This window comes from Sciurus vulgaris, assembly GCF_902686455.1.
Source record: "Sciurus vulgaris genome assembly, chromosome: 14".
NCBI lineage: Eukaryota > Metazoa > Chordata > Mammalia > Rodentia > Sciuridae > Sciurus > Sciurus vulgaris.
Genome location: NC_136475.1, coordinates 30371811 through 30398084, shown reverse-complemented (window position 1 = coordinate 30398084; position 26274 = coordinate 30371811). Strand labels below are relative to the sequence as shown.

General features: G+C 46.9%; 1 protein-coding gene across 3 annotated transcripts in view; it reads right to left on the bottom strand.

Moving 5' to 3' along the window:
• TET3 (tet methylcytosine dioxygenase 3) overlaps window positions 1-13720 on the bottom strand; it is a 98765-nt gene extending 85045 nt beyond the window's left edge. The window contains exons 1-2 of one of the 3 annotated variants that reach the window (XM_079111505.1): window positions 11270-13720; window positions 9749-10486 (exon numbers count right to left, since the gene is read on the bottom strand). In XM_079111505.1, the coding sequence (XP_078967631.1) occupies window positions 9749-10051 (303 nt within the window). In that variant the 5' untranslated portion in view covers window positions 10052-10486; window positions 11270-13720. Of the gene's footprint in view, window positions 1-9748; window positions 10487-10792; window positions 10909-11269 lie in introns of those variants that run through there. The other 2 variants (XM_079111507.1, XM_079111506.1) reach the window with 2 other exon arrangements.
• Between the last annotated feature and the right edge of the window lie 12554 nt (window positions 13721-26274).

The window sequence follows — 26274 nt, the reverse complement described above, 5'->3', positions numbered from 1 at the left end:
TAGGCTCTGCGCAGAGCTGGAATGTGCTGAGCTGAGTTTCTACACAGGAGGTTTGAGAGGCAGGGGCTGGCAGCACTGAAATGGAGAGGCCCCTCGCCTCGTCAGTCTTCTCGCTGAGGTCCCCAAAGATCTGGGGGCACACTTGCTCTCCTGGGAGGGCAGGACCTGCCACAACTGAACCAGAGCTAAGTTCAACTTATTCAGCAGCACACATCTTCCAGCAGCCTGCAGGAGCCAAGTTTCCACACTAACTTCCTGTTCAAACCCCTCTCCCCCTGCTAACTCAGCCCTACCAACTGCAAATCCCTATCCTGCCCTCAGTTACCCCAAAGGAGCCCCAAGGCAGTCTACCACCTGCTTCCATCCTCATCCCACCCTGGTTTCCTTCCTTCTTCTGAGCATCTGGTATGCCAGGACTGGAGGGAGTCACAGAGGCACAGGCTGGGACAGCTCCCTGAAGCTGGGACACTCCCCACCTAATCCTCCTTCCATCTCTATGTTCTCCTCTTACTTCATCTGGAGCTTCACAGTGACCAAATCAGAGGTACCTGAAATTCCTCTGCATAGGGCAGAGGGTCCCTCCCCAACCTTCCATCACAACCTCCCGGTCCCACTGTGCTCCCATCAGGAAAAAAGGGTCACAATCCTCCCAACTAGGAAGAAGTGAATCAATTCATCAATTTTCAGGATGAATAATGAAAACCTCAGAAACATGGATACCCCAAGCCAACACCCCACACAGATTAAGACCGAGGAATGTGGACAGATCCAGAGACACATTCATGGGGGATATGCAAGAACAGCAACCAGGCACCAACTCATGCAGGGGCCCACACCTGGGGCACTAGAGACAGCATCTATTTAAGCCTCAGAATGAAACAATGAGACTATTCATGCCCATTTTACAGATGAAGAAACTGGGATACAGAAAGGCTAAGCACCTTGCCAAGGTCATAGCTAGAAAATATCTAAGCAGGGCTCTTATAATTCCCTCATTTGCAGGAGCACAGTCAGAGCTACCACAAGTAGCTCTATGCTTTTCAAGTCTACCTACCTCTTCTAGTGCCAGTGGGGGATACAGGAAGATAGGCTTCTCCTTTGTCATGGCTGTGCCCTAAATCAGGTCAATCTTCTTGGAGCTTTACTTCAGAACTCAGTTCAAGCCCCACTTCCTCCAGGAAGCCTTCTCTGGTTACCCCAGTCTCTGCCAGCTGATAGCACTTCTGACATTTCTCATTTGGCACTTAGAATTTGCCTTTCTGTATGTGTGTCCTGCCTCCCCAATCAGAATGACTGAAGTCGTGCCTCTCCAAAGCCCCTGTGAGGCTTTGCCCACCATTCCACATGCTGAAGGCACTTAGAATTAACTGTGAGGGAAGTCTGTGACCTCCTTCCCTCTCTATCACACAAAGGATCCTGCCAAAGAAACCTAACACCCCCTCCACCTTCAGAGCCTATGTTTGAAGTCCCCGGTGTCCACGCATCAATTTCCACCCAAGTAATTGCAGCCCATCACACACACATCATCCCCTATATTTGAAACTCTTTGTGGTTGTCATGGGAACTGCCTTTGCCTTCATTCACTGATCAGTCCTCACAATTAGCTTTGGCAGCGGAAGTCTGTGTCAACAGCAATTGCAGGGAGGAGGAAGCTGAGGAGCAGGAGCAACAACAGAAGAAAAAAGATGCCCCTCCTTAGAGATGCAGCAGAACCAGATGGAATCAAGGCACCCAGTGATGACCAGCAGAAGCCAGCAAGAGGCAGCCAACAGTTCGCCCTCTCCTTCTGCACCAACAAGCAGAACACACACGGAACCTCTGACAGGCAGCACTTGCAACTCTGCCTACACCCCACATGCCCTCCTAGATGCTTGTGAGAAGGTCTTATATCCTGTGAATGTCATCAGGGTCTCCTCACCCCAAAGTCAACAGCTTTGGGTCACCAAATGTTCCAGAACCCAATCAAGTAACAAGGGACTCTACGATGCTGTAGAGAAGGCAGGGCACAAATGCCAAGTAGTTTAGAAACCTGGGGCAGCCCCAGAGGAACATTTCCAAGAGGAATTAACACAAAGCATCTAAACTCTCACATCAAAGATCCATGAACACCCTTGGGTGTGCTCAGTGGCCTGCCTGCATCTTTCACACCCTGCCACCAGCCATGAGCACTCTAACAGCATCTCCACACACACGGGGTCAGAGGAGACTCTGCCCTCCTCACATGTCACACATCACTACTCTTCATGAAACTCTCAGGATATGTTCGTTCCCTTGCCTGCTAGACTATAGGGGCCCAGAAGTAACTAAGGCTGGTTTCTGCTAAAGGTTTCTCTCCCTTACAGTCCTATCAGAATGTGCTATACTTATTTGTTTTCATGCTCATCTCCCTCCCCAGACTGCAGGCTCACTAAAGACATAGTTAACGCTGACTCTGTTTTACCGGCTGCTCAGGCTCAGCACAGAACCTTGCCCACACCAAGTCCCAGGCAACATTAGCTGAATGGGGCTGGGAAGGCAGCTTGAATGTCTACAGGTCAAAGCAGATAACACCCTGCCTCTGGAAACAGAAGAAACACCAGAAGGAGAAGATGCCCTCTTTCAGTACGAGGGACACTGAAGGTCCTGGGATCCAGAAAACATTTGAAGGCAGTGTATCTCCTCCTAGCACAAGTTCTCTTTCTCCTGTCCCCCAAGTCCCTATCATCCTCCATCCCAACCTGAAGCATGAACACGGTATAGACAGGCCCCAGCCTTCGCAGTAAGAGTCTGCCATTCCTCTCTCTTCTAGAGCTTCAGAATCCAGAATCATTCACAGCAACATCAGGGGAACTGGGACACCCAGAGCTTACCCTGAAAGGGGAGATCAATAAAAAATAAGACAAAGACAGGAGAAAACTCAAATATCCTACTCACAAGGATGGCTCAGAAGTGGAACAGACTATCTTCTCTGGTACTTTGTCACTTTTTTTTCTCCCAGTACTAAACTGGTTAAACCCAGGAGTATTCTACCACTGAACTACATCCCCAGCCCACTCTCTTGAGACAAAAATCTCAGGAAGTTGCCCAGGCTGGCCTCAAACTTGGGACCCTCTTGCCACAGTCTCCCAAATAGCTGGGCTTACAGGCGTGCACCGCTGAACTCAACTATCACCAATTCTGACCCAGTTTCCCCATGCTTCCTTCCCAAGGCTTCCCTTGGCAGTAATTAAGAGGAACAGGAGGCAGCTGCAGTCTGGCCGATGCCCCCCCCCCCCCCAAAACAATGCTATCTCAAGAAATTCCCATCCTATTCTGAGAATCTAGAGTTCCTGCTCTAACAGCAGGGGCAGATGTATTATTTGTCCACTAATTCCCAGGGTGGGTTTAGGGCAGGTGGGATAAGATGATTAGAAACTGTACAAGTCAGAGGCATCCTTGCAGGAACAAAGTCATCAAGAGTGTCCAGACTGCTGCTTGTGCAACATGAAGCAATCAAGCAACCCCAAGACCTGTGGTCACCTGAAGATGAGCCAGTTACCCCACACTAGGTTGCTGGCTATCTTTTTTTACTCCCTCAGTGATTAATAAAACCTAAGGTCATCAAATTTCTTATTCAAGTGACAGAAGACAAGGCCACCAAGGGATCTTTGTACTCCAGGTGTGGCAACAGCCTCGGATCTGTATAGATGCACTTGGGAAGAAAACCACAGCAACCCTAAGGACTCTCCCAGAACAGCCATCTGCAGTGAGCCCAAGAGGAAGATGAAGGGGTGTCTTTTCTTGTCGGCCTAATTTCTGAACTTCCTACCAGCATTCCATAAGTCAGATGTAAAGAAGTGATGGGGAATGGGGTAAAACTGGTGACAAATCCTAAAACCATGCATATGGTCTTCCAGCCTACCAAGTCACTACACTGCCTTCTCTTGAATGAGACAACCCAAGACAAAGGGACAATTGTAGGTTGGACCCACAAAGAAATACATTTGATACTAGAAGTCCACAATACCAAGGTTCACTGGGGCTGCCAATCAGGATTGTAGGTGGAAAGAACTAATTTTCCCCACTAGGGAGTTGTATGGGAGCCACACCTCACTCCCACTGTCATTCTCTCCCCATAACAGGTAAATAAGACATGGCCACACCTTTAAGAAGTATGAGCTTTGTGGTGGGTTACTCAGGAAAGTGCTGTCCCCCTCCACAGGCCTCACCACTTACCTGGAGTGGAAGCCATGATCCTAAACCAAAAAAATTCATCAAAGAGCAGCCAACCCAGAGAGCTACTGGTCCAACCTAGAAAGATGCTTTGGTGAGGGTACAGGGACCACACAAGGACATCCTATGTCTGGCTCACAGTACTGTCCAACAGAGCTTCCTGCAATGACAGGAATACTCTTTATCTGCACTGTTCAGTAGTGAACCACTAGCCACATGTGGCTGCCAGGTATTTGAAAGACAGTGATTTATTATTTAAATTAAATTAAAATGACCATTTTTCGCTTATGGCTATCATATTGGACAGGTCAGGTAGAGCATGCTTTTTATTTATTTATTTATTTTTTGGGTGCTGGGGATCGAACCCGGGGCCTTGTGCTTACAAGGCAAGCACTCTACCGACTGAGCTATATCCCCAGCCCCGAGTATGCTTTTTAAAATCTAGGGAGTTCATGAATATTCTTGAGTATCTGCTAAAAACTATAGGCCCTCTCCCCTAAGAAAACATACCCCTACACATTCACTTAACAGTTGGCTGAAGCTTTCAGGAAGTTCATAAACCTTACCCCAACCCAGGTCTGAGACTAGGTCTAGGTCTAAGATTAAGTCTAGGACTGGGGTCTGATCTTTGGCACTACAAAAATAAATAAGTCTAGAACTTGACCAAAAACATTGTGGCCCAAAATAGATGTTTCCTCTACAACACAGATGTCTAAGGAATATGAAGATAGACCTGATATTATACTTTACGAAGTCCTATCAAGAGCCCAGCAAGTGAGGAAGCCCCCATCTGACAGAGGATCTCCTCATAACATTCCCACCAGTCAGCACCCCACCTAAACCCTATCCAGACACATACAGGCAAAGGAAACAGTACCCCTCAGGGCCAGCTCTTCAGTGTAGGAATAGCTGTATATTTTGGACATTCTTTTTCTAACATGAGTTCAGTTGGTCTGCTTATAACTTTTGCCCACTGACAAAAGTTGTTCATTCTCCTCCATGTGAAGGCACCAACTCCCTCTTCCATACAAGAAGTGCCCTGTCCTACTCATTTGCAAGCAGCACAGCTTTGTTTCCTTCAATTGTCCTGCATGTGACCACTCCAACAAAGCTCAAGATAGGTTGTCAAGACTCCTTATAAAACTTCAGCTTTTTCTACCTGCTAGAAAGCAAGTGTTTCTTGTGAATTTCTTTTCTTTCTAGAAAAGAAATGGACTTTGCATTATCTTGATTTATTGTCCCTGAGTCTGACTAGGCTTATTGTTCTGGCTGTCCCAATCACCTTAACCCGTTGTTCCATCAATTTAATAGCTGTACCCTCACTACCAGCACCCACTTGTGGATCTAACACATCTATCACCTACTTCTTGTGAAAAAGACACACACCCCTTCTGCTTCATAAGCCTCCATATCCTTCTAAGAGGTCCAAGATTCCATGGACACATTCCTCCTCTGCATAAGCACCACCAGCTATACTTTTGTGGGGTGCCAACGTCCTGAATTAGGCTGCTGAGTAGCAAAACATGTTCTCAGAACATACATACACACATCCTTAAAGGGTCTTACTGATAATCCATTAGACCAGAAGGAACAGAACGCCAAAAGAACAAGAACAAACATGGAGTAAATCTCAAGACTTCTTGCATTCCTGGCTTACAGAGTAAAGAAATAGGTTGGGTCATTCTTCTTATCCTCGTTAGCCATTTGAATTCTTTGCCTGTTCATGACCTATTTGTGTCCCCCTTCTCTATGTCCCATTCCCTTCCAGTTACAGAAGTGCAGCAAACTAGCTCCTCAAATTCTTACCTGGGAATCGGGTTAAACTACATATTCTGATTCAGAAAGTCTGAGACAAGGTCAGAGATTTTGCATTCCTAACAAACTCCCAGGTGATGGTGATGTGTCCATTGAGCAGCAATGGAGGTTGAACTGTGACCCACTCAGGGGCCCTAGGATTCAATCTGCAGTAGCGTAGCAGAGTCTAGGCAGCAGAGACCTCAGTCTCTCATCTGCATCAGGTGGTCTACATGCTTACCACACATCAGATACACCTGAGGAGCCCAAGACCCATAGGTCCACCTCAGTCCAGGTAAGTCAGAATCCCTGGAGGGGTGGGTCCCAGGCATTGTTTTGTTCTCCCACCCAGACCCCATGATCCCAAGGTGGAACCCCTGATATACATAGTGGAGCAGAGCAGCTATATCAGTGCCCTCCCTTCATCATGACATGTCAAACACTGGACCTTTGATCTGTCAAAGAGCTGGCTGGAGACACCATTTCTTTGTCAAAATCAAGAACTTAGTTTGTCTGGGCTGCTTCCTAAGGAACCATTCGGACTCCCATAGTTCACCACTTGACTTTCTGTAGTCTCACAAACCACTTTCTAAACACCCTGTTCTAGAACTATAAAAAAAAAAAATAATAATAACAAGCACACTTATATATAATTTCCAAAATCTCTGAAGAAATGGGCTTTTCACCAGTCTCTAGTCTTTTGGTCTTCTTTCACTCACCATAATTCTGCTTGCATTTAAAAGACAACTTTCTATAGTCTAAGGTCAACACTCTTCTCAGGCCTCACAAATGCCAAAATGGGATCCCTTTTTCTAAAGGGTCTCATCACCTCTTTAATCAATCAATTCCCCCTTTATTGCTGAGAGCATCCCTCCTCACAGCCTCTATCTTCAGAAAGAAAGCTACCTGGGCAAGAATTCCATCAGGTGTTGTGATGTTGAAACACCCCCAGTGCCAAGGCAGCTGGGAGAAATGGAATCAGGATGAAGCAAGGAAAGGGTGCCCACCACTGGCACCACTGTAACAGGAGGAAGTACCAGCAAGCAGAGATTACAAGTAGATGGTTCAATTTCTGAGGTTCCTAGGTCCTCCCCATCTAAGGAGTCAGGGCCAAAAAACCACCCCAGCCCTGGGACATGTTCTTTCTGCTATGTCTTGCTAAAATATAATGGTTAAGGTCTCAGCAGTCCCTTGGGGCTGTGAAACACTTTGCTCAGGCAGATTCTCTCAGGCCCACCTCAGTTCTGTCTGTGCCTGAGAGATGCCCTTTAAATACAGTGTTGCCTGAACGGTGGTTCTCAGGCTTTCAGTCTTCACAGACCAATAAAAACTACACAAATACGGAAAGAAAGACATGAGTTACACCGTTTTGTTTTACTCAGCAAAGATATCTTTCAAAAAAAAAAAAATCTAAATCTCCACTTCATAAAAGCAAGCATTTTTTAAAATATCAAAAGTAGAAAGGAGCTGGGGTTGTGGCTCAGTGGTAGAGCACTTGCCTAGCATGTGAGAGGCACTGGGTTTGGTTCTCAGCACTGCATATAAATGAATACAATAAAGGTCCATCGACAACAACAAAAAAATTTTTTTTAAGTAGAAAGGACCTACCCTTAGAACAACGTATTGCTCTTTAAGTTAAAGAAAGTTAGCTTTAAGAAAAAATTCACTGTCCCCACTGTTTCTCCAGAACCTAGAACTTCATTGGGGTACAACACTGATCCACAGAACAGCATGTGGACCTTCTGTTCTGGAATTCCACAGGCCATCAGGCCACATTTTACCAGACCCTGGGGGCCCAGGAAGTGACATACACAGGGGCACAGACATCTCTCAGCAGGGTTGTCTCTGAGCTTTAGCTGACCCAGAACCACAGTGTCTTTACCATGACCACCCAGCAGCCTCAGCCAGCAGCTTATACACAAGGATGACATGGCCCTGGCCTCACTCCCAACCCCTTTCACTCAGGTATGCCCCACTATTGCCAAAAGCAGCACTTAACATCATTCACAAGGGCCACTGGTTCCAAGAACATCAAGCCCTTAAAGCTAAGCCGCTGGGTTTGGTTATGGGAGGAATAGAGAGAGATACAGGGGTGTGGGGAAGGACATGAACGTCAGAAGAAAGTAAGTGAAGGAATCAAGTTTTACAAAGTACAACGGGCAGATGCTCCTCACACCAAAACACCAAATCTCATTTCCAGAAATGAAGCCTGTATCTGATCTCACCCACTTTCAGAAATGACCTGCAAGGAAACAGACCAGCAGGAGGCTAACTCCCCGCAAACTACCAGCAACATAAAGGGGCTGGACACTGTCTCCCAGGCTGAGGTGGGGAGCTGCAGATGTGATCCAGATGTCTGTTTGAACCAGAAGCAGAGTAAACAGGGCACCAAGTCTGTGGCCTTGGTCATGACATATAAGACCCACAGCAAATGGACAAGGGAAGGTGAGAAGTAACAGAAACTCCCCAGCAACACCCACTTTCCCGCCCCCAACACTTGGATCCTTCTTCCTAGCCACGGGACCACAGCCCCACCAGCCTGCGGCACGGTTCTGCACTCAGCAGTCAGGGAAATCCCTATGTGCGCTGCCAGCCCATCACAGCCACAGGTGCCCAACCCTCAGGAGCACAGCAGCTCTCGGCCCAGTTGTGGGGGCTTCAAGTACAACTCCTCCACAAGGAGAAGACAGGCCCAGAGAGACCTGAGTTGTCTGGGCCCTTGGACAGATTGTGGCAGAGCTGGGGGAGCCCCGCAGACAGCGCAGGCCTGTGTCTCTGTCCAGCGCCAGTTCCGCTGCCTGGAGCGACCTCAGCCGCTACATCACTCTGCCTAAGCTGCTCAACTTCACTCGTCCCTAGTTCTGCCAAATCTCTGCTGTTGAAGCTGCCACCAATCTTGAGCCGGCAGTCCACTGCCAGAATGGAAGGGAAAGCCAGTAATGCAGGGTCAATACGCCTCCATTTTTCCCCCCACTCCCACCCTGGTTGCTCTCATCCCAATACCAACCTCACTCCTCTGTCCCCCTAACTCCTCCTTGGGGTTGACAGTGGTTCAAAAGCACATCCATCATTCATGAATTAGTATGTGGATGACTACTACCTGACAAGGTACTACTGTGTCAGGTCCTGAAAACACAAAGATTTTTTTTAAAAAAAAAAAGGGTCTTTGGTCTCTCTTTGGTCTCAAGAAGTACTAAGTACTACAGGGGAACCCAAATCATGTGCTTTCCATTAAATTCCCAAACAGTTTCAACTGGCTCTCTTGGTGTCTGAGAAAAACAATGGCACCCAAAAAAAGATTTAGGGAAAGAAACATTTCAGTCAATCAGGGTAGCATAAAACCACTGTCACTCCACGGCTTTCTTTCCAAATCCATGAGCCTCTATCCCTCACTTGGCACTCATCACTGCCCACATCACGGAGAACTTAATGTGACCTAGAAATACAACATATGAAGCTTCAAGCAGGACAAGAAACTTCTTCTAGATAAAGCTAGACATCACCGATCTGCATCAAATGCAAATAAAGGTGAGGATGCTAACTCGGCTCCCTGTGTGATTCGGTTACTCCCCTACCAAAATGCCAGTCCTGTAAAGGAGGCCACTCTGGTTTTCAATCTGAGTTACATTCCCATTCAAGGACCCACTCAAAGTTGGACCAAAAGACTGGGAGAACAGGATTAACTGGACAAATCATTAACAAGATTCTCATGATTTTAACACCCTCAGAGAAGGGATAGGGAGCCTAGCAAGGCCCAGCTTACCTCCTTGAGAAGCCCCACTTTTTTCTTTAGCACCTCACACTTGCGGAGTTTGCAGATCTGGTGTGTACGTCGGTTGGTGCAGCTGGTGCAAGCCCCGCAGTTTTCCAGTCTCCGGCAGGGCTCGCAAGTACCACACCGTTTCCGTTTCTTTCTCCCATCTCCACCCGATCGCAGTTGGGCCTCACTCCCGGCCAAGGGCAGCCCAGGCCCCTGGAAACCCCCTACCATCACCTGGCCCTGAGGGAAGTCATAAAGGCCTGGCAGGTCCGGCTGGACCGCCAGGGGCACCTGAAACTGGCTCATGATGCTGATGCTGATGCTGCCAGAGGTGGGGGCATAAGTGCGGAGCAGAACCACAGTCCAGTTTCCTGATGCCTGCAAAGGCCACCAACAGGTTCTTCTCTCCTAAAACAGTCAAGAGTCTACAAGGGTGAAGACAAGGAGCTTCTGCCTCCGGGATGGGTGCCTCTTCTCAAGCCCTCTTCACCTCCTCTGCAGCAGTCTGACAGGGTTCCTTCTGGGGCCACTCTCCCACCTGCTGGGGCCCAGGATCTGGGGGAGGACAGCAGCAGCAGCCCCCAGAGAAGGGATCATCTTGGCTGGGTGGGTCCTTCACCCTCACCCACCCGGGACCTGGGCATGAGGTGAGCTGATGGGTGTGTGGTGGGACAGCAGTGTGAGGCGTCTCCTCCGGGTATTTCTCCTCCAGGGTCAGGATGGCAGAGATAGCAACGCTGCCTGAAAGAGACAGAAAGGGGAAGCGCATCACTTAGGGCTCATGGACAACTTTCACGTGTCACCTCTTCCTGCTTCTGGGAAAAGAGAAAATGGGGGAAGAGAGGGGCTAGCTCAAATGAAGTCCTGCCCAGAACCTTAGGCAGGACGCACCAGGGAGGTGGCCTAGGGTCAGACTGGGGACTGAGGGAGCCTGAACGACGAATTTAAACGGGTGGTCAAGGTGGGATTTTTGAGAAAGTTATCCTCTGGACCCCTCCCCCCGCGGGCTTATAAGAGTTTCATCAAAATTCCCCCACACCCCCTCACCGGAGGCCACAGGGCCCTCCCCAAGGGAGCACAGCTTTCAAAATAAAGTTTGCTGAGAGCCTCGCTGAGCCAGGCTGCCCGGCGCCCCCTGCACTGAAGCGGCCTGGAGGTGGGGGCGCGCCCGCTGGTAGCCCGCGCCGGCCGCCGCGCCTGCGGCCAGAGCCTGGCCCCACGGGGGAGGGCGGCCCGCGCAGCCGAGGGGGCGCGGGGAGGGGGGCGCGCTCGGGGCGCGGGCCGGGCTGCGCGCGCGCCGCCGCTCGGGCTCCTTTGTTCTGGGGCCTCGGCCGCCGGGCTCCGGCAGCTCCGCAGCCCCCGCCCCGCCGCCCCCACCCGACTCCGCTACACTGCGATCCGCAGCACCCCCGCAACAAAGTAGCCGCCCCCCAGCAGGTCCCGGGCTGTCCCCTCCCCCCCGGGCCGGGCCCCCACGCCTCCCCTCCCCCACCCCGGAGCCGGAAAAGCACCGACTGCACCGACCTGCCCGCCGCCTCCGGGGCGGAGCGCACAAAGGGGCAAAGTTTCTCGGCCCGCGCCACCGCCACCACCGTCGCGGCCGCCGCCGCCGCCTGGGGCGTCCGCCTCCCGGAGCGCCCGGCCCGGCAGAGCTCGACGCGCGGAGCCCCCCGCCCGGGCCGAGGGGGAGACGGCGCAGGAGGAAGGAAGAGGCAGCGGCGGCCGCGGCGGCAGCAGCAGCAGCAATGAAGGCGTCCGCGGGACTCCCCGCCCCCCGCGCGCCGCGGCACGTGCTCGCCCGGGGACTCCCCCGCCCGGGAGGGCGCGCACGTGCGGCCCCGCCGAGCCCCGCCGGGCCCGCCGCCGCCCCCGCCGCCGGGCCCGGGACTGCGCGAGGGGGGAGCTCCCGCGGAGGAGAGGGGTGGGAGAGGGCAGGCGGCGAGCGGGTGCGGGCAGGGCCGGGCCCGGCCGCCGCGTCTTTGCACCTGCAGTACCTCCCCAATGCCCTGACCAGCCCTCCAGGGACTCGGCCGCCCCCCTCGGGCTGACCGCTCCTGCCCTCCGGCGGTACCACAGCCGGGGCTGGCGAGACGGGGTGGGGCATGCGGACCTCCCAACCTAGGCCCTCGACCAAGCGGGCCTTGGTGTCCCCACTTCCTGCCACTCCCTACAGGCTTGAGCGGTCCGCGACAGCCTCAGCGCCCCCATGAACCCTGAGCTGTGGACCCGACTGACCCCCTTTCCCCCCGGCTGCCGCTCTCATTCCGAGGCAGGACAATAGGGGACATCGCGCGTTTGCGTACCAAGTCAGCCCGGCCGGCAGGAAGGGGGTGCCCGGAGGCAGAGGCCGTGGCCGGCTGCAGAGCACCCTCGCGGGGGTCACAGCCTAGCGCCCTGCCCAGGCGGACCCCAGGGCCCTGCCATCTCAAGCCTCCCCTGAGCAGCGCTCGGCTCTTTTCGCGTCGAAAACAAAGACTAATCCGATACCCCCGCCCTGCCTCCCAGAGGAGGGGGAACGGGCGCGTCGCGGAGGGTAACAGAGGAGGACAGCGTTTAGGAAGGGGCTCGGTTAGCCTCGGAGAGACCATGGCGCGATCAAGCCCTAAAACCTGGAGTAGACACTTTGAAAAGTCACCCTGGGCTATGTTCCAGGCAGGGGGTAAGGGGCAGAGACACAAGAATACTTTTAAGTTGCCAAACTAGCCATTCTCTCTGCAGCTTTTTTTCCCCTCACCTGTTGTGCAGGCCAAGTTGAAATTCCAGGTTAGATTAATTCAGCTCCACCCATCTGACCTGACTGCCAGGCTGACTACCTGGGTTGCTGTGGAGAAGGGTGGGTCTCTAACACACACACACACACACACACACACACACACACACACACACACACACACACACACGGGGGCAAGTCCTGGCAGAAAACAGCCACGGGGCGGACTAGCCTGACCAGTTTGGGCGGTGCTCACTGAGCCAGGTACCTGGCAGCCGTCCCCGCCCGCTGAAGCTAACAACTCAGTCAGAACTGGAAAAAGAGCATTCGGCCGGCTATTTAGAAGGGGAAAAAAAGTAACAGATCTTAAGTAGCACTATCCAGAAAGCCCTAGGCGGTAGAAGCAGCTCCGTTTCTGTCTGTAACTTCCCTCTCACAGGCCTGATTTTGACAGCCGGCTCCAGTGGCCAGGTTGTCAGCTGTCAGGTGGGTGGTGAACATGGCTGCAGTACCTATTTCCTATCATGCATGGCCTTTGGAAAGACGGAAGGGTTTCTGTTCAGGGAAGTAAGACTAGAATTGAGAAGAAATGCCACTAGAGTGTTGTTTTCAAACATGAAAAGTTGTGAACTTGTAGTTTTCAATGTAATAAATGTTTAGTGTTTTATATATTTTAATAAAATGTATTTTAAGGAAAAGTGGGAAGTATAGATATTAGAAGTTAAAAACCCCAATACAACCATATTTAATGATGTGCTATATTTCCTGCTAGTCTTTTCTACTTGTGGGTTAGTTTCCCCCTTTTTTTTTCCTAACATAGTTGTACTCATACTGATTATGCAATTTTCCATCCTCTTTTTGTTTAACATACCATATGCAGTTTCCTATTTGGTATAAAATCTCTAGAAATATAATGTGACAATGAGGTGAAGATGGTTTAAGAACCAAAGAACTTTGGATTCCAGACTGGGCTCAGCCACTTAGTAGTGTGTCCTTAATTAGGTAGCTCAGAACCTGAGGGAATTCAAGTACTTAATATAGGCCCCAATAAATGATAATTAGTGTTTAATCCATAGAACAACTGTAAGTACTCCCAGACCCATTTTACAGATAAAAAACAGAAGTAACTTGCCCACAGTCCCTCAGCCAGTATGTTGTGGACTCAGAATTTGAGCCAAGCATCTTTCCTTCTTTATTATGCCTTGATAAATAGCACCAGCAAAATATTGGACCAATTTACTCTCCACCAGCAACTTATGAGAAGGTCATTTCAAAAAGCCCTCTGACTCAGGTAGGTAGTTGGACTGGAGACAGACGTTGACTATTCATGAGCAATGAGTAAGAGAGGCCTCAGGTAAGAAGGAGCTCATGGGGAGTGAATATGGAGACCTAGAAGGAGAGGCTGCCAGAACGGAGCGTGGAGAACATCAGCTCACGAGAACCACCAAAGAGGTAGGAGGAAGCAGGCTAGGCTGGAGAGCTTGAATATGCAAACTTACCAGTCACTCCCTCTGGAACCTTACACTTGGGCAGTTCTTATTGAACTTGGTCTTACTATTACACTTGGGCTTATTCTTTCTGCTTGGGGAAAATCCTTCCCACCTTACCTGCTAAATTCCCACAAATACTGCAGGTCTGTGCATAAATGTTAATTCTTTCATGAAACCTCCAGCTCCTCTCACAAATTCCACCTGCCCTGCCCCAAAGTTAGATGCTCCCTCCAGAGAACAGTTATGGGCCTTGAAATCATTTGCATAGTTCCCTCCCAGTCACTACTGAATTCCTGGGCAGCTGGGACGTCTCAGTCTTTTAACTATTGAAACCCTAGACCTAACACCCGATCACGGTGTGGTGAATGAAGAAACAGGTCAACAGAGCCTGATCAATTAAATACCCCAGTAACACCCAAGATAGGCTTCCAAGTTTCTTTCCTGCCTAGTGTCCAACCTGCACAAACCCTCCAGGAAGTTCCAAAATTAAGTTCAAATACCAGATCCTGCCTTCGAGTCTCCTGCCTCCAGTACTGAGGGGTTATTCCATAGTTGCACGGTGCTCAGGGCAGGAGAGCGGCTGGGAAGGATGTGCAGCGGGAGAACAATCGTCTATCTCTGAGAAGCTTTAGAAGAAAGCCGCAGCGGTTCCCGTTAAGTACGTCCCCGGATCAACAGCATCACTGTCACCTGGGAACTAGAAGTCATGCTCCCCGCCCATCCTAAACCTATTGAATCAGAAACTCAGGGGGTGGGACCTAGCAGTCTGTTTTAACAAGTCCTTCAGCTGAAGTCAAGTTTGAGAAGCACTGGGCTAGCGCAAGCCGCGGAACGCAAGTTCAGCACCTCGGCAGAGGCCAGGGTCAGGCCCCGAGGCGCTTAGAGCAGAGAACTAGTCTGCGCCTTTTGTAAGCCGGCGAGGCGGGCCGGGGGGGGGGGGGGGGGGGGGGGGGGTGCTAGGGGCTGAGCCTGGTGCAGGCAACTGCGCCAGGGAAGCCAAACCTGGCTGCGCTGCTGCCCCCAAGAACCTTAGAAAGAAAACTGCCCTCTTCAAGGAATGAAGGACGAAGCACTACACGTATGGCAGGGGTGAGAGAGGAGGCATTTCCCTGGACAGGGATAAGGATAGAGATGGGGCTGAGCAACAAGATTTTCCAATTCCGTTGCTGAACTGAAATTGATTCAGCAGTGGGCAACAGAAGAGGACAAGAAGCATTATTGGATGTGTAATCACATGTTTTTCTTGGGGAAGTGATGCCTGGAACCAACACTGCTGGGTTGCAAATGATTGAATGAGACTAAACCTCCTCTGAAGTACTTGACCCCACTCCTTGACTTTTGCTAATAAGCAACGGGTGTCCCTGTGAGGAATGAGATTTGTAGTAAGTGTCCTTTTGCAGAAATGTAAACATATACCTGGATTTTGTTTTAAAGATTGAAGACATTGGGAGATTTATTTGATTTTTGGATAGGTTATTTCTTTGGTCGTGTATGTTAAAAATACACTCAATCGATTTGCATGGAGCTTTCCCATTTCAAAGCACTTCCACACACTATCTGCACGGAGTAGCTAACGTGGCAATTGTGCAAATGTTACCTTCCTTTTCTGTGACATAGTTCTTATTATCATCGTCACCATTTTACAGATAAAGGAACTGGGGCTCAGAGAGGTAATCTGCCCAAGTCATTCACTACTGAGTGGTAGAATAAGGCCTATAATCTAGGATCCCTGAAATTAGCCTACTAATTTTGCTAGGGCTGATACAGGGAAGACACTGGCAGTTTGCTCTTTCGGACAGAGAGATTCATTAGTGCTTGCTTTTGGACATTGTATGAGTGTTTGGGACATGTGTAAGGTATCTAGACTATGTTTCTGAATAGCTCAGCAAATGCCTTTGTGTTTTATAACTAGTTTTGAGGAAACTGCATTTTTAATTTAGATTTAACCAAATACTATTACTATTACTAGCAATTACTATTACAATTACTGCAAGGGATATGCAAGGGAACCCATCATAATGGCAAGGAGGTAATCTTCCAATGTAGGGAGACTGGGCAGGAGGTTAGAAGTTCTGCTTGACTCAGAGACCCAAACTGCTGAAGGCTCAACAGGGATAGAGGTCTGGGTGCCCCTAAACTTTGGTTGGCAGAATGAGTGAATCACGATCAGTGATGTCATGCCACCCTACAATTCCAAAACCTCAGTGGTTTAACATAACAAAATTGTGTTTCTCAATCACAAAACAAGTCCACTGTAGGCTAACAGGAGCTCTGGCAACCAACTTAGGAACCCAGACTGTTGCAGGTGGACATGTACCTCCTCGATCTGGAAGGTAGAAAGTTAAGAAGGCAGGATGGTGCAAATCAAGCACTGACTATTACAACTTTTACCTGGAAATGACGAACATCACTTTTGCTCTCATCCCACTGGCCAAAGAAAGTCACAAGGGGACAAGAAAGTGCACTAAGTACAATCTTGCCCTGTGCCTGGAAGACAGAGAAGTGAAACTACTTGGCTAACAGTGTTAACTAATACACAGGGAACATGTGTGTACATTTGAGTTAGGTGTAAGTAGAAATGATTCTGTCCATTTCCAGTGTGTTTCTCCCTCCTGGAGACACACAATAGAGATTCCTACTCTAATGAACTGTCATTCTTTGCACTAGGGCAGATTCAGAGATTTAAATGATGATGAAAGATACCTAAGTTGAGGGAATCGTGGTGGAGGAGGTGAGTGGCCATGGGGCAAGCTCAATGGAAAGTAATTTATAAACAGTGAAAGATATCTAGCAAAGGAAAGGACTCAGGGTATATGTGATACCCAGGGCTTGCCTACTAAAACTTCTAAAACAGCATAGCCTTGGCAGAGGTGTTTCCTGCCTTCCTGCCATTAACTCCAACTCATCCTCTCTGGTTAAATTCAGATGACAATTCAGGAAGTCTTTGATGATTCTCAAGACTGGGTGAGAGACCTACCACTTACATTGTAGCAGTGTCTTGCTCTGTCCTATCCACTGGGATGTGGCCAGTGTTGGCTAGTGCATGAGACTATTCTAAAGTAGAGTGTCAGAATGGGAGCAGAGAACAGCCAGAAGGCTGTTGCAGAAATCAAGATGTGGGGAAAGGGATTAGTCTCACTGGGATGGTAGAGGTGAGAATGGAGAGAAGTACTGGTGAACATTTAGGGAGTCAGATCAATAGGATGGGAGTTGATTGGACAAGGGGAAAGGGAGGGAGGTTTCTGGAAGAGCAACAGGGTGAATAGTGGCAATTTGAGGAGAAGCAATTTGATGGGATCAGCTAAGACACATTCACTTAAGATGTCTATGGGACATGCCTACAGAAAGAGATCCAGGAAGCAGCATCTGAAGGGCCTGAGGTTCAAGTGGGAGAAATGAGGTGGGACCAGATCCTATTATTTGCCTCTTGGTTTACCTTCAACATTGAATCCTTCGAGGTCAACATTTTTAAAAGAGACTTGCCAAAAAAAAAAAAAAAAAAAAAAAAAAAAAATTTTTGGTAGGATGAGGTGGGGGTCAGAGAAAATATATGTAGCAAAAAAATGGTGAAATTTCTGAAGTGTAAATTTCTAAGAATCCATTCAGTACAGTGAATGGACATAACTGAATATCCCTAAAAAATTGTTCAATTTCACTGATTTTTCCACAAGCTGGTTTCCACATTGTTTCTGTCCCATCTCCTGCAGAGCCTGCTTGTCCCATCTGAGACTTGAATGTATCAACCTCTTTTATATTTGAGGCTCCCCCTTCCCATATCCCCCCATTTTTTTTTTTTTTCTGTATTAGGGATTGAACCCAGAGGCACTAAACCACTTTTTTTGTTTTTCATTTAGAGACAGAGTCTCGCTGAGTTGCTTAGGGCTTTGCTAAGTTGCAGAGACTGGCTTTGAACTGGCAATCGTCCTGTCTCAGCTTCCCAAGCCATTGGGATTACAGGCATGTGCCACTGCACCTGGCCTCTCCATAACCATTTGAGCCTTATTTGTGGGAACTTCCCAATGTAGAGGTATCCATCCTTTGAGCCCTCACCACAAACCATATTCTTCCCACTTGGACATTATACCTTTCCACCCATGACATCTCCCCTTCTTCTGTATACTGAAACACAGGATGGATGCTGAGTTCCAATTTCAGCCCATCCATGTACTAGTTTGTGACTATGGATGAGATAAAGTCCTTCCCATGTGAAAAGATGGGACTAATACTACCTCCTTTGCAGAATGATCAAATGAGCCACCATATTTCAAAGTTCTTGGTATACAGTAGGTGCTCCAACTGTTCTATCCTTCCGTTCCCACCCAATTCCTTGATTCCTTTTCACACTTCACAGAAGAAATTGTGTTATAATATTTTAACCATATGTAACCATAACAACCAGAGTTAAAATATACGCAATTATCAATGAGGACATTATAAGTTACATAAGATAATGGAATATAATGGTGTCTACATACCCAGCATAAGGTGTGGCACTGAGTAGAATCTCCATTCAGCCTTCCCAGTTGGAGACCCCAGTTCACTAACCACCTCCCTCCCTTCACATTCAATCAATGCTACTGCCTGTCAGCTCCATTCTAACCTGTCTTGCTCATCTCCTTTCTTGGAGTCCCTGCACTCCCCACTCCAGTCTACTTCCCTTCTCCTCACTCTGTGGTCTCCTTTCTCACTGACAAGAATTACACTGCCTTTCATTCTGACTTCTGGGAATGAGCAGTCCCACCAATGTCCTGGAAGCAATTTGATGAGACACCTGGGCCTTCCTGCAGCCAATCAGGAATTACAGTTTCAGGCTCTTTCTACTCAGAGTACCAGCTATGGGCTTCCAGCAGCGGCAACACTCAGAGTCTGAAGAACGGCAGTATCTCAGTAGGTCCCAGAGCTACTGATCAGAAGCTGCACTTTAACAAGACCTCCAGGTGATTCATTGGCCCCCCTAGTGAAGAAGAAGCTCTGCTTTAGAAGCCTTTGGGGACAGGGCTAGTTAGGGTAGAGATTAAAAAAAAAAAAAAAAAAAAACAGGCATCCCTCATGAAGCCAGCAGGGAATAAGTGGATTCAGAATCATAGAGTCATACGGGGTCACTCTAACATTGTTCCTGGGGAGATACATTGTATTCACAACATTGTATTCTTTATCTGCTTAAACAAGGGAGGGAAGTTATCAGCCAATATCTCTGTCTTCTTGTCATCCCACGGGATTATCCTAATCGAAACAGGACTAGGCTATGAATCACATCCAAGTGGTCATCTCAAACCACAAACTTGAATTTGAACATAATTCAAGAAAATAATCTAATCATTAACTAATAAAAAATCTTTATGATGGAAAACAGGTGTCAAAAGCAGAAAGAGGCTACTAACAAATTGGCCGCTCAAGTAGGAATGTGCAGTGGGCTCAGGGCATTGAGCCAGGCATTGGTGGTCACTCAACAGGCTTGCCCAGGCTCACAGGCCTGCAAGGAGTTTCATGGCTACTAGAAAAAGGAGGAAGGAGGTGCAGGAATCTGGAAAAAACCCATCAGGCCTGGCGGAAGAGGTTAGTCTGTAAGTACATGCTGATCTATGTAACAGGTAATGCAGTGGGGGTTTTCAAAAATGTTTCTTGGGTACAAGGAGGACTCTTTGGAAGCAAGCAGGTAAATTCCTTAATGTGGAATGCCAGAAGTCTGTTCTCCTGTGGGTACTTTAGGGACGTGGGCACTCCTGGGAGTTGGTCACCAACATCAACACAGAGAAAAACCTCAGGATTAAGGTTGCCATATTTAGCAAATAAAAATACAAGACTTCCAGTTGAATTTGAATGTCAGATAAACCACAAATAATTTCTTAGCATACATATGCACCAAATATTATATGCCAGAGTCCCTCTGCTCAGGATCAGTCTGACCCCAAGGCATTGGACCAGGAGAAATTTGGGTTGAATGCAAGTCTCCACCCGGGGTGGAGAGAACCAGCAGCACTAACCTAATACCCACCCTATTTTTGAACTTAGGACGGAAATGTGGTTGGGCAATGTTAGTTTAGGGGTGGGACAGTCTTTTGTGAAAGGCCATGCTGAATTGTTTGCTTTGTAAAATGTTTTGCCCTAAAAAGGTAGGAACTGCCAACATGTTTTTTATATTATTCTGTATCAGATGGGGTAATTTAAGGAACGTATACTATAAAATAATATAGTGCTGATCATTCCGAGTTGGGTTCCAGTAGGAGATGAACTATTTCTTAGTCCAGAACAATATAATTTTGCTTAACTAGATAAATTGCTTCTTGGTAGGCAGACATTTATTCATTGGGACCTGTAAAAGAAAATGATGTAACTATTGACCTGATCAAGAATATTTATAAGCATAAAACAAAATTCTTCTTTATATCAACAAACCAAATTACAAAAATGTTTGCAAAATAAATGAACAGTAAAACTATTATAAACTTAACATGCAAGAAAGAAAATTAACACCCACCAGGGGAAAAAAGCCCCAAGAGATGAACATTCACCAAAGAAAAAAATACCAATGACTAATAAAGACACATAAAGGTCATCCTCATTAATTATAATAAATTGAGAGATTATAAAATTAAAATACAAAGTTTTGCAAAGACTGGACCATTTTTCTTTTCCAAGATATGCCACTGATGGAACCATAAACTTGTGTTTCTTTCTGGGAATAAAATTAGCAATGCTTATCAATAGCCTTAAAAATATTTTATATCCTCTGGTTAAGTAATTGCACTTCTAGAAAAGGGTTGCATAAAAATCTGAATTTAAATGACACAGGAAGGCTGAAACAGGAAGATCACAAGTTCAAAGCCAGCTTCAGCAACTTAATGAGACCCTATCTCAAAAAATAAAAAAAGGGCTAGGGGTGTAGCTGAATGGTAGAGCCCCTTTGGGTTCAATCCCCAGTACAAAAAATAGTAAGTACAAGTATTCTCATGAAAGACTTATTTATAACAGAAAAATGGAAAATATCTAAATGTTCAACATTAAAGAACAATTAAATAATTTTATAGAATATTAGCACATTGAAACATGATATGATCATTATAATAATTTCATTAACTTAAGAATTAAGGCTGGGGAGGGACTGGAATTGTAGCACTTACTTGCCTAGTAAGTGTGAGGCACTGGGTTGGATTCTCAGCACCGCACATAAATAAATAAAGGATGATTGACAACTAAAAAAAAATTTAAAAAAAATTAAGGCTGGGGATGTAGCTCAGTGAGGGAACCCTTACCCAGCAAATGCAAGGTCCTAGGTTTGATCCCCAGCACCACAAAAAATAAAAATAAACAAATACTGTCTAATTACAGAAAAAAAAATATACAAATTAGCAGAAAGAAAAACCTAAAAACAATCTGTAGTCCAATGATTATCATTGTTTGTAGTAGGTCATTTATTACAAATATTTTGTATGTTTTAATATTAAAATATGTTTAAAACACTTGCTAACATTGGAAAATATTGAATATACGAAGTCAAGTGAAAAAAATCACTACAGTATTTTCAAAAATTTGTGAAATGAAGCTGGGCTTAGTGACACATACCTGTAATCCCAGCAGTTTGGAAGCTGGAGGCAGGAAGATCCCAAGTTCAAGGCCAACCTGGGCAACTTAGGGAGACCCTGTCTCAAAATTTAAAAGACAAAAAGTACTCTACACATGCTCAAAAACAAACAAACTAACTAACAAACAAACAAAACACCCAGACAAACAAACAAACAAACAAACAAACAAACAAAAAAAAAAAAACAAATGAAGCATCAACACTTTTTTATTTTGGTACTGGGGAAGGAACACTGAGCCACATCTGTAGTCTTTTTATTTTTTCTCTTTCTATCTTTCTTTTTCTTTTCCTTTCTTTCTTTTAGACAGAGTCTCACTAAATTGCTGAAAATGGCCTCAAACTTGCAATCCTCCTGCCTCAGGCTCCTAAGCCACTGGGATTTCAGGCATGTGCCACCACGCCCAGTTGCTTGCTTATTTATTTATTTATTTATTTATTTATTTATTTATTTATTTATTTATTTTGTAGTATTGGGGATCCAACCCAGAGTCTCACACGTGCCAGGCAAATGCTTTACCATTTAGCTACATTCCCAGTCTTTTTGTTTTGTTTTGAGACAGGTTTTCACTTAACTGTAGGGGCTGGCATTGAACTTGTGATCCTCCTGCCTCAGCCTCCAGAGTAGCTGAGTGTGAACCACCATGCCTGGTCATGAATACCTTTAAGTAGGTCCTTAAGAGGAAAGAAAGCAAATTCTGATTACTCTCTAATGGAGTGATGAAGACTTTGCACATTGGAATTACTTGCAGAACTTGAGGAATACTGATGTCCAGACTCACACCCAAAGGCTCTCGTTGAAAGGACTGGGATGCCCCACTTCATGGTGTTTTTATTTTATTTTTATTAAATATTTTGTTTTTTAATTGTCAGCGGACCTTTATTTTATTATATGCAGTGCTGAGAATTGAACCCAGTGCCTCAAGCATGCTAGGCAAGTGCTCTACCACTGAGCCACGACCCCAAACCCCCCATGGAATTTAGCAACATTCAATCACACCCTAGGTGGGACAGGCTCTAATGTGCAACCAGGCTGGGAACCACTGCCCGTAGGAGTGACCAGAAGTTGAGTTGGGCATTTTGGTCTCTGTGCTTGGGTGGAGAGAGCCCTAGAGGAACAACTACAAGACATGTTTTCTGACTCCACTGGTGTCTCTTTGCGATTAGATGACTTGTTTAACTGAAACTCACTTTGTCTATCCATAGAATAGGAATATTTAATGCCTATTGCTAGAGTTGTGACCTCAAGGAGAGGACAGGAGGAAGCACTATGTGAAATATGAATGCATTCTTATTAGAGTCTGGACACTCACATGACACCTTTGATCATTGGTATATCCTTGGTAACATGGGAACTCGTGCCAATAAGCAGCCTTGTTTGTAAACTGTGTCCATCTTGTGATTTCATTTGATTTGGAATGCCTGTAGTAGGCAGGTGCTGTCAAATGCGGGTCCCTGGTGCAGCCCTAGCCAGAGGGCTCACATAGTGGACAAGAGCCAATAGATCTGGGTTGATTGAGACCATTTGGTCATTCCTGCTTTGAGAGGTGGCTCTTGTCCAGGAGCCAAAACCTTGTTCTCATGAAAATCTGCCTCTGCATTTTAAACAAACACCTCACCATGTCTAGTTCTAAATAAAAATTCTTATCTAAATCATTTCTTTGGGAGATTGTCTTAGCATAGCTTAAAATGTCTTGGGAATTCCTCTTTTGAGATTGCCTTTGTCTAAACTACATGTTTTTTCCTGAATATTTTCAATCAGTGAATTCATTCTCCGTCTTTCCAAGAGGAGCTTAATTTTAGAAAGCAGTCGAAAATGTCTTTCAGAAACCTGGTGATTAAGGTAGTGTTTGACTAGGGAAGACATTTTATTTTCTAAAGTGAAAGAGGTCACTTGTGAGGCGCTCGTGCATGTGTGTATCTTGCTACACATACTCCTGATGCTGGGTAGGAAGATGCTCAACGTGTCCTTGTTGAACAATGAATAGGGTCTAGTTCTACTGGGACCCACAAACGGACTCCAAAGGTAACTCTGAAAGGGCTTCTGAGCAACAGCTTGGGACTAATAAATTTTATCTTGTATGTTGGTTAGAAGTCAATCCTTTTCCTTTAATATGCTACATCTCTATCTTAAGCATTTGACCAAGGAGAAAATGTAGTTCTCTTCACCTTGCTGAAACTATAACTGGATTTACTTTCCTAAGGCAACCACTAGTCAGTGACAGTGGACACATCTAGGCATTTGGCAATTATTGTTTATGTCAACCCCATCTACAGCACATCTGATCATGGTATTGTTAATGACAGTGCCAGATCATAACTCATTTTGGGAGGGGGGTGGGGAACCAGGATCAAACCCAGGGCTGCTTAACCTCTGAACCACATCCCCAAGCCCTTTTTATTTTTTTATTTTGAGGCAGGCACTCACTGAGTTGCTTAGGGTCTTGCTAAGATGCTAAGGCTGGTTTTGAACATACAATCCTGCTGCCTCAGCCTCATGAGCTACTGGGATTACAGGTGTGCACCACTACACTTGGCATAACTCATTTTTTTCACATGAGCTTTTCAAGACACTGACATTAATCCAGACATACAAAAGAACTGAAGTGTATGGTTCATGCCTTGATGCATTTGAGATATACAGGTTAAGCAGCTCACAGCAGGAGAACAAGAGAGTCGCCAACCTGAGAGATACCTGGCTTGTTTGGCTCTGCTGTTAAGTAGCTGTGCGACCTTGGGGGAAACATCACGCCCTGGGTCTTTATTTCCTTATCTATGCAATGATTTAGCACCCTTATAGTCATCCATTCTAAAGCAAAGACAGCAGGTTACTAACAGTAGACACCCCACTGGCAAGTGCTAAAGAAAGGAGGTCCTGCCAGGAAATGGGGAGACTTTTGGAGCAGCAGAAGCCAGTTGGAGCTGAGACAGAGTCCCTATTTGAAGGACAAAAAAAGTCGAAGATGAAGCCCAACTGCTTCTGGCCATGGAACGGTTTCCAACACACAGGTCATCTAAGGTCGAGTTCAGGGCACACAGCCAGCCACCAGGCGGGAAGGAAGCCGCAGTGAATGCCTGCCTGCTCGCCCAGCCCTCCACCTTCTGAGCAGAAGTCCCACACCCACTCCTTTGCCGGGTCACTCGAGAGACCTCACAGGCTCCTTCCAGACCCAGGCTTTCTGACTGGTCTCAAAGACAGGCTGCCCAGAGTTACTGAAAGAGGCAGGTAATAGAACAGCAAGGAAGACTGAGTCACTTTCTTTAAAACATTTGTGTGTTTCTCGTCCATGATTGCTGTCTACTCCAGCATCCCTGCCTCCTGGCCCCCAGACATACAGACCCCTTTCTTAGCTCCCTGCCTTTGCTGATGGTATCTACTCCAAACCACCTGCACCTCAACTCTTGCTCCAAAAATCCTGCTGTCATTTGATGCTCAGTTCAAATGCTCTATGATCATGAAGCTTCCTTAGTTGTAAATGGCACATGTTCCAGTCTGCTGTGCCTCACATCTGGGGGTGTGCTGTCTCCCCAAGTGTGACCACGATGCCTTGCTCTTCACCATCATATCATGTGTAGCTCCTCCTTTGCCATGCTCCATACCTACCTGGATTCTGTCCTACGTACTGCCAGAACATTTCTCACCTCAGCTTCCAAAGCTCAGCTCAGAGAGACTCTGAAAAACTGTCCAATTCTCTCCTCGCTCCACCCCACCCATAACTATCAGTTCCATTTGGAATGGAATTACTGGGCTACTCTGTGTCCAAAAGTTTATCTCTAATATCTTTTGTTTTCTTTTTTGATGCTGGGTACTGGACCCAGGGCTCCAAGCAGGCCACTGAACCACACCTCTGGTCTGTAGTAGTCCTAATCCTTGGAACCATGCTGAAAATTAGTCCAAAGCTGGTTTCAGTTTCTGCTTGAAGAAAACAGAAGCTGACTGGGCAAGATGGGGAATGCCTGTAATCTCAGCAATTTGGGAGGCTGAGGCAGGAGGATTGCAGGTTTGAAGCAGCCTCAGCAAATTAATGAGGCCTTAAACAACTTAGTGAGACCATCTCAAAATAAAAATAAAAAGGACCTGGGATGTAGCTCAGTGGTAAAGACCCCTGGATTCAATCACCAGTACCAAAACAAACAAAAACAAAAATCTGAAGCTCTGAGAAGTTAAGGAACTTGTCCAAGTTACACCGCTGGTTAGTGGCCCAGCCAGGATTTGTATCTAGGTTTGTCTGATGCTCAGACTCATCTCCATCTATTCATGCTACTTATTCATTTATAAAGCAAACATTTGAGCATGAGACAGTGAGGACCTTGAAGATCATCTTTCTTGTTTTTGAAGCAAGGAACCTAAGACATGGGGAGGACTACTGACTTGCCCAAGGTGATACAGTTTCTCCCAATCCCTTTACCTGGTTTTTCTCACATGCCCCAGTGACCCAGGCACTTATCATTTGCAGAGATTCCCAGGTAACATTTGCCTGGGGTTTCAGTTGTAAGCCATCTGGCACACACATGTACTTCAAGTAGGGCCTCAAATTAGGCAAGAGAGAAAGTTGCCACAAGCTGAGAACCACAGGATATATTAGCTCAGCTGTGTGCAATGACGAAACCCTAAACAATGGTGACTTCGATGGTTGTAGCTTTCTCATATAAAAGAAGTCTGAGGAGCTGAGGATAATGGTGCCTGCTTGTAATCTCAGTCACTGGGACTGAGGCAGGAGGATGGCAAGTTCAAGGCTAACCTTAACAA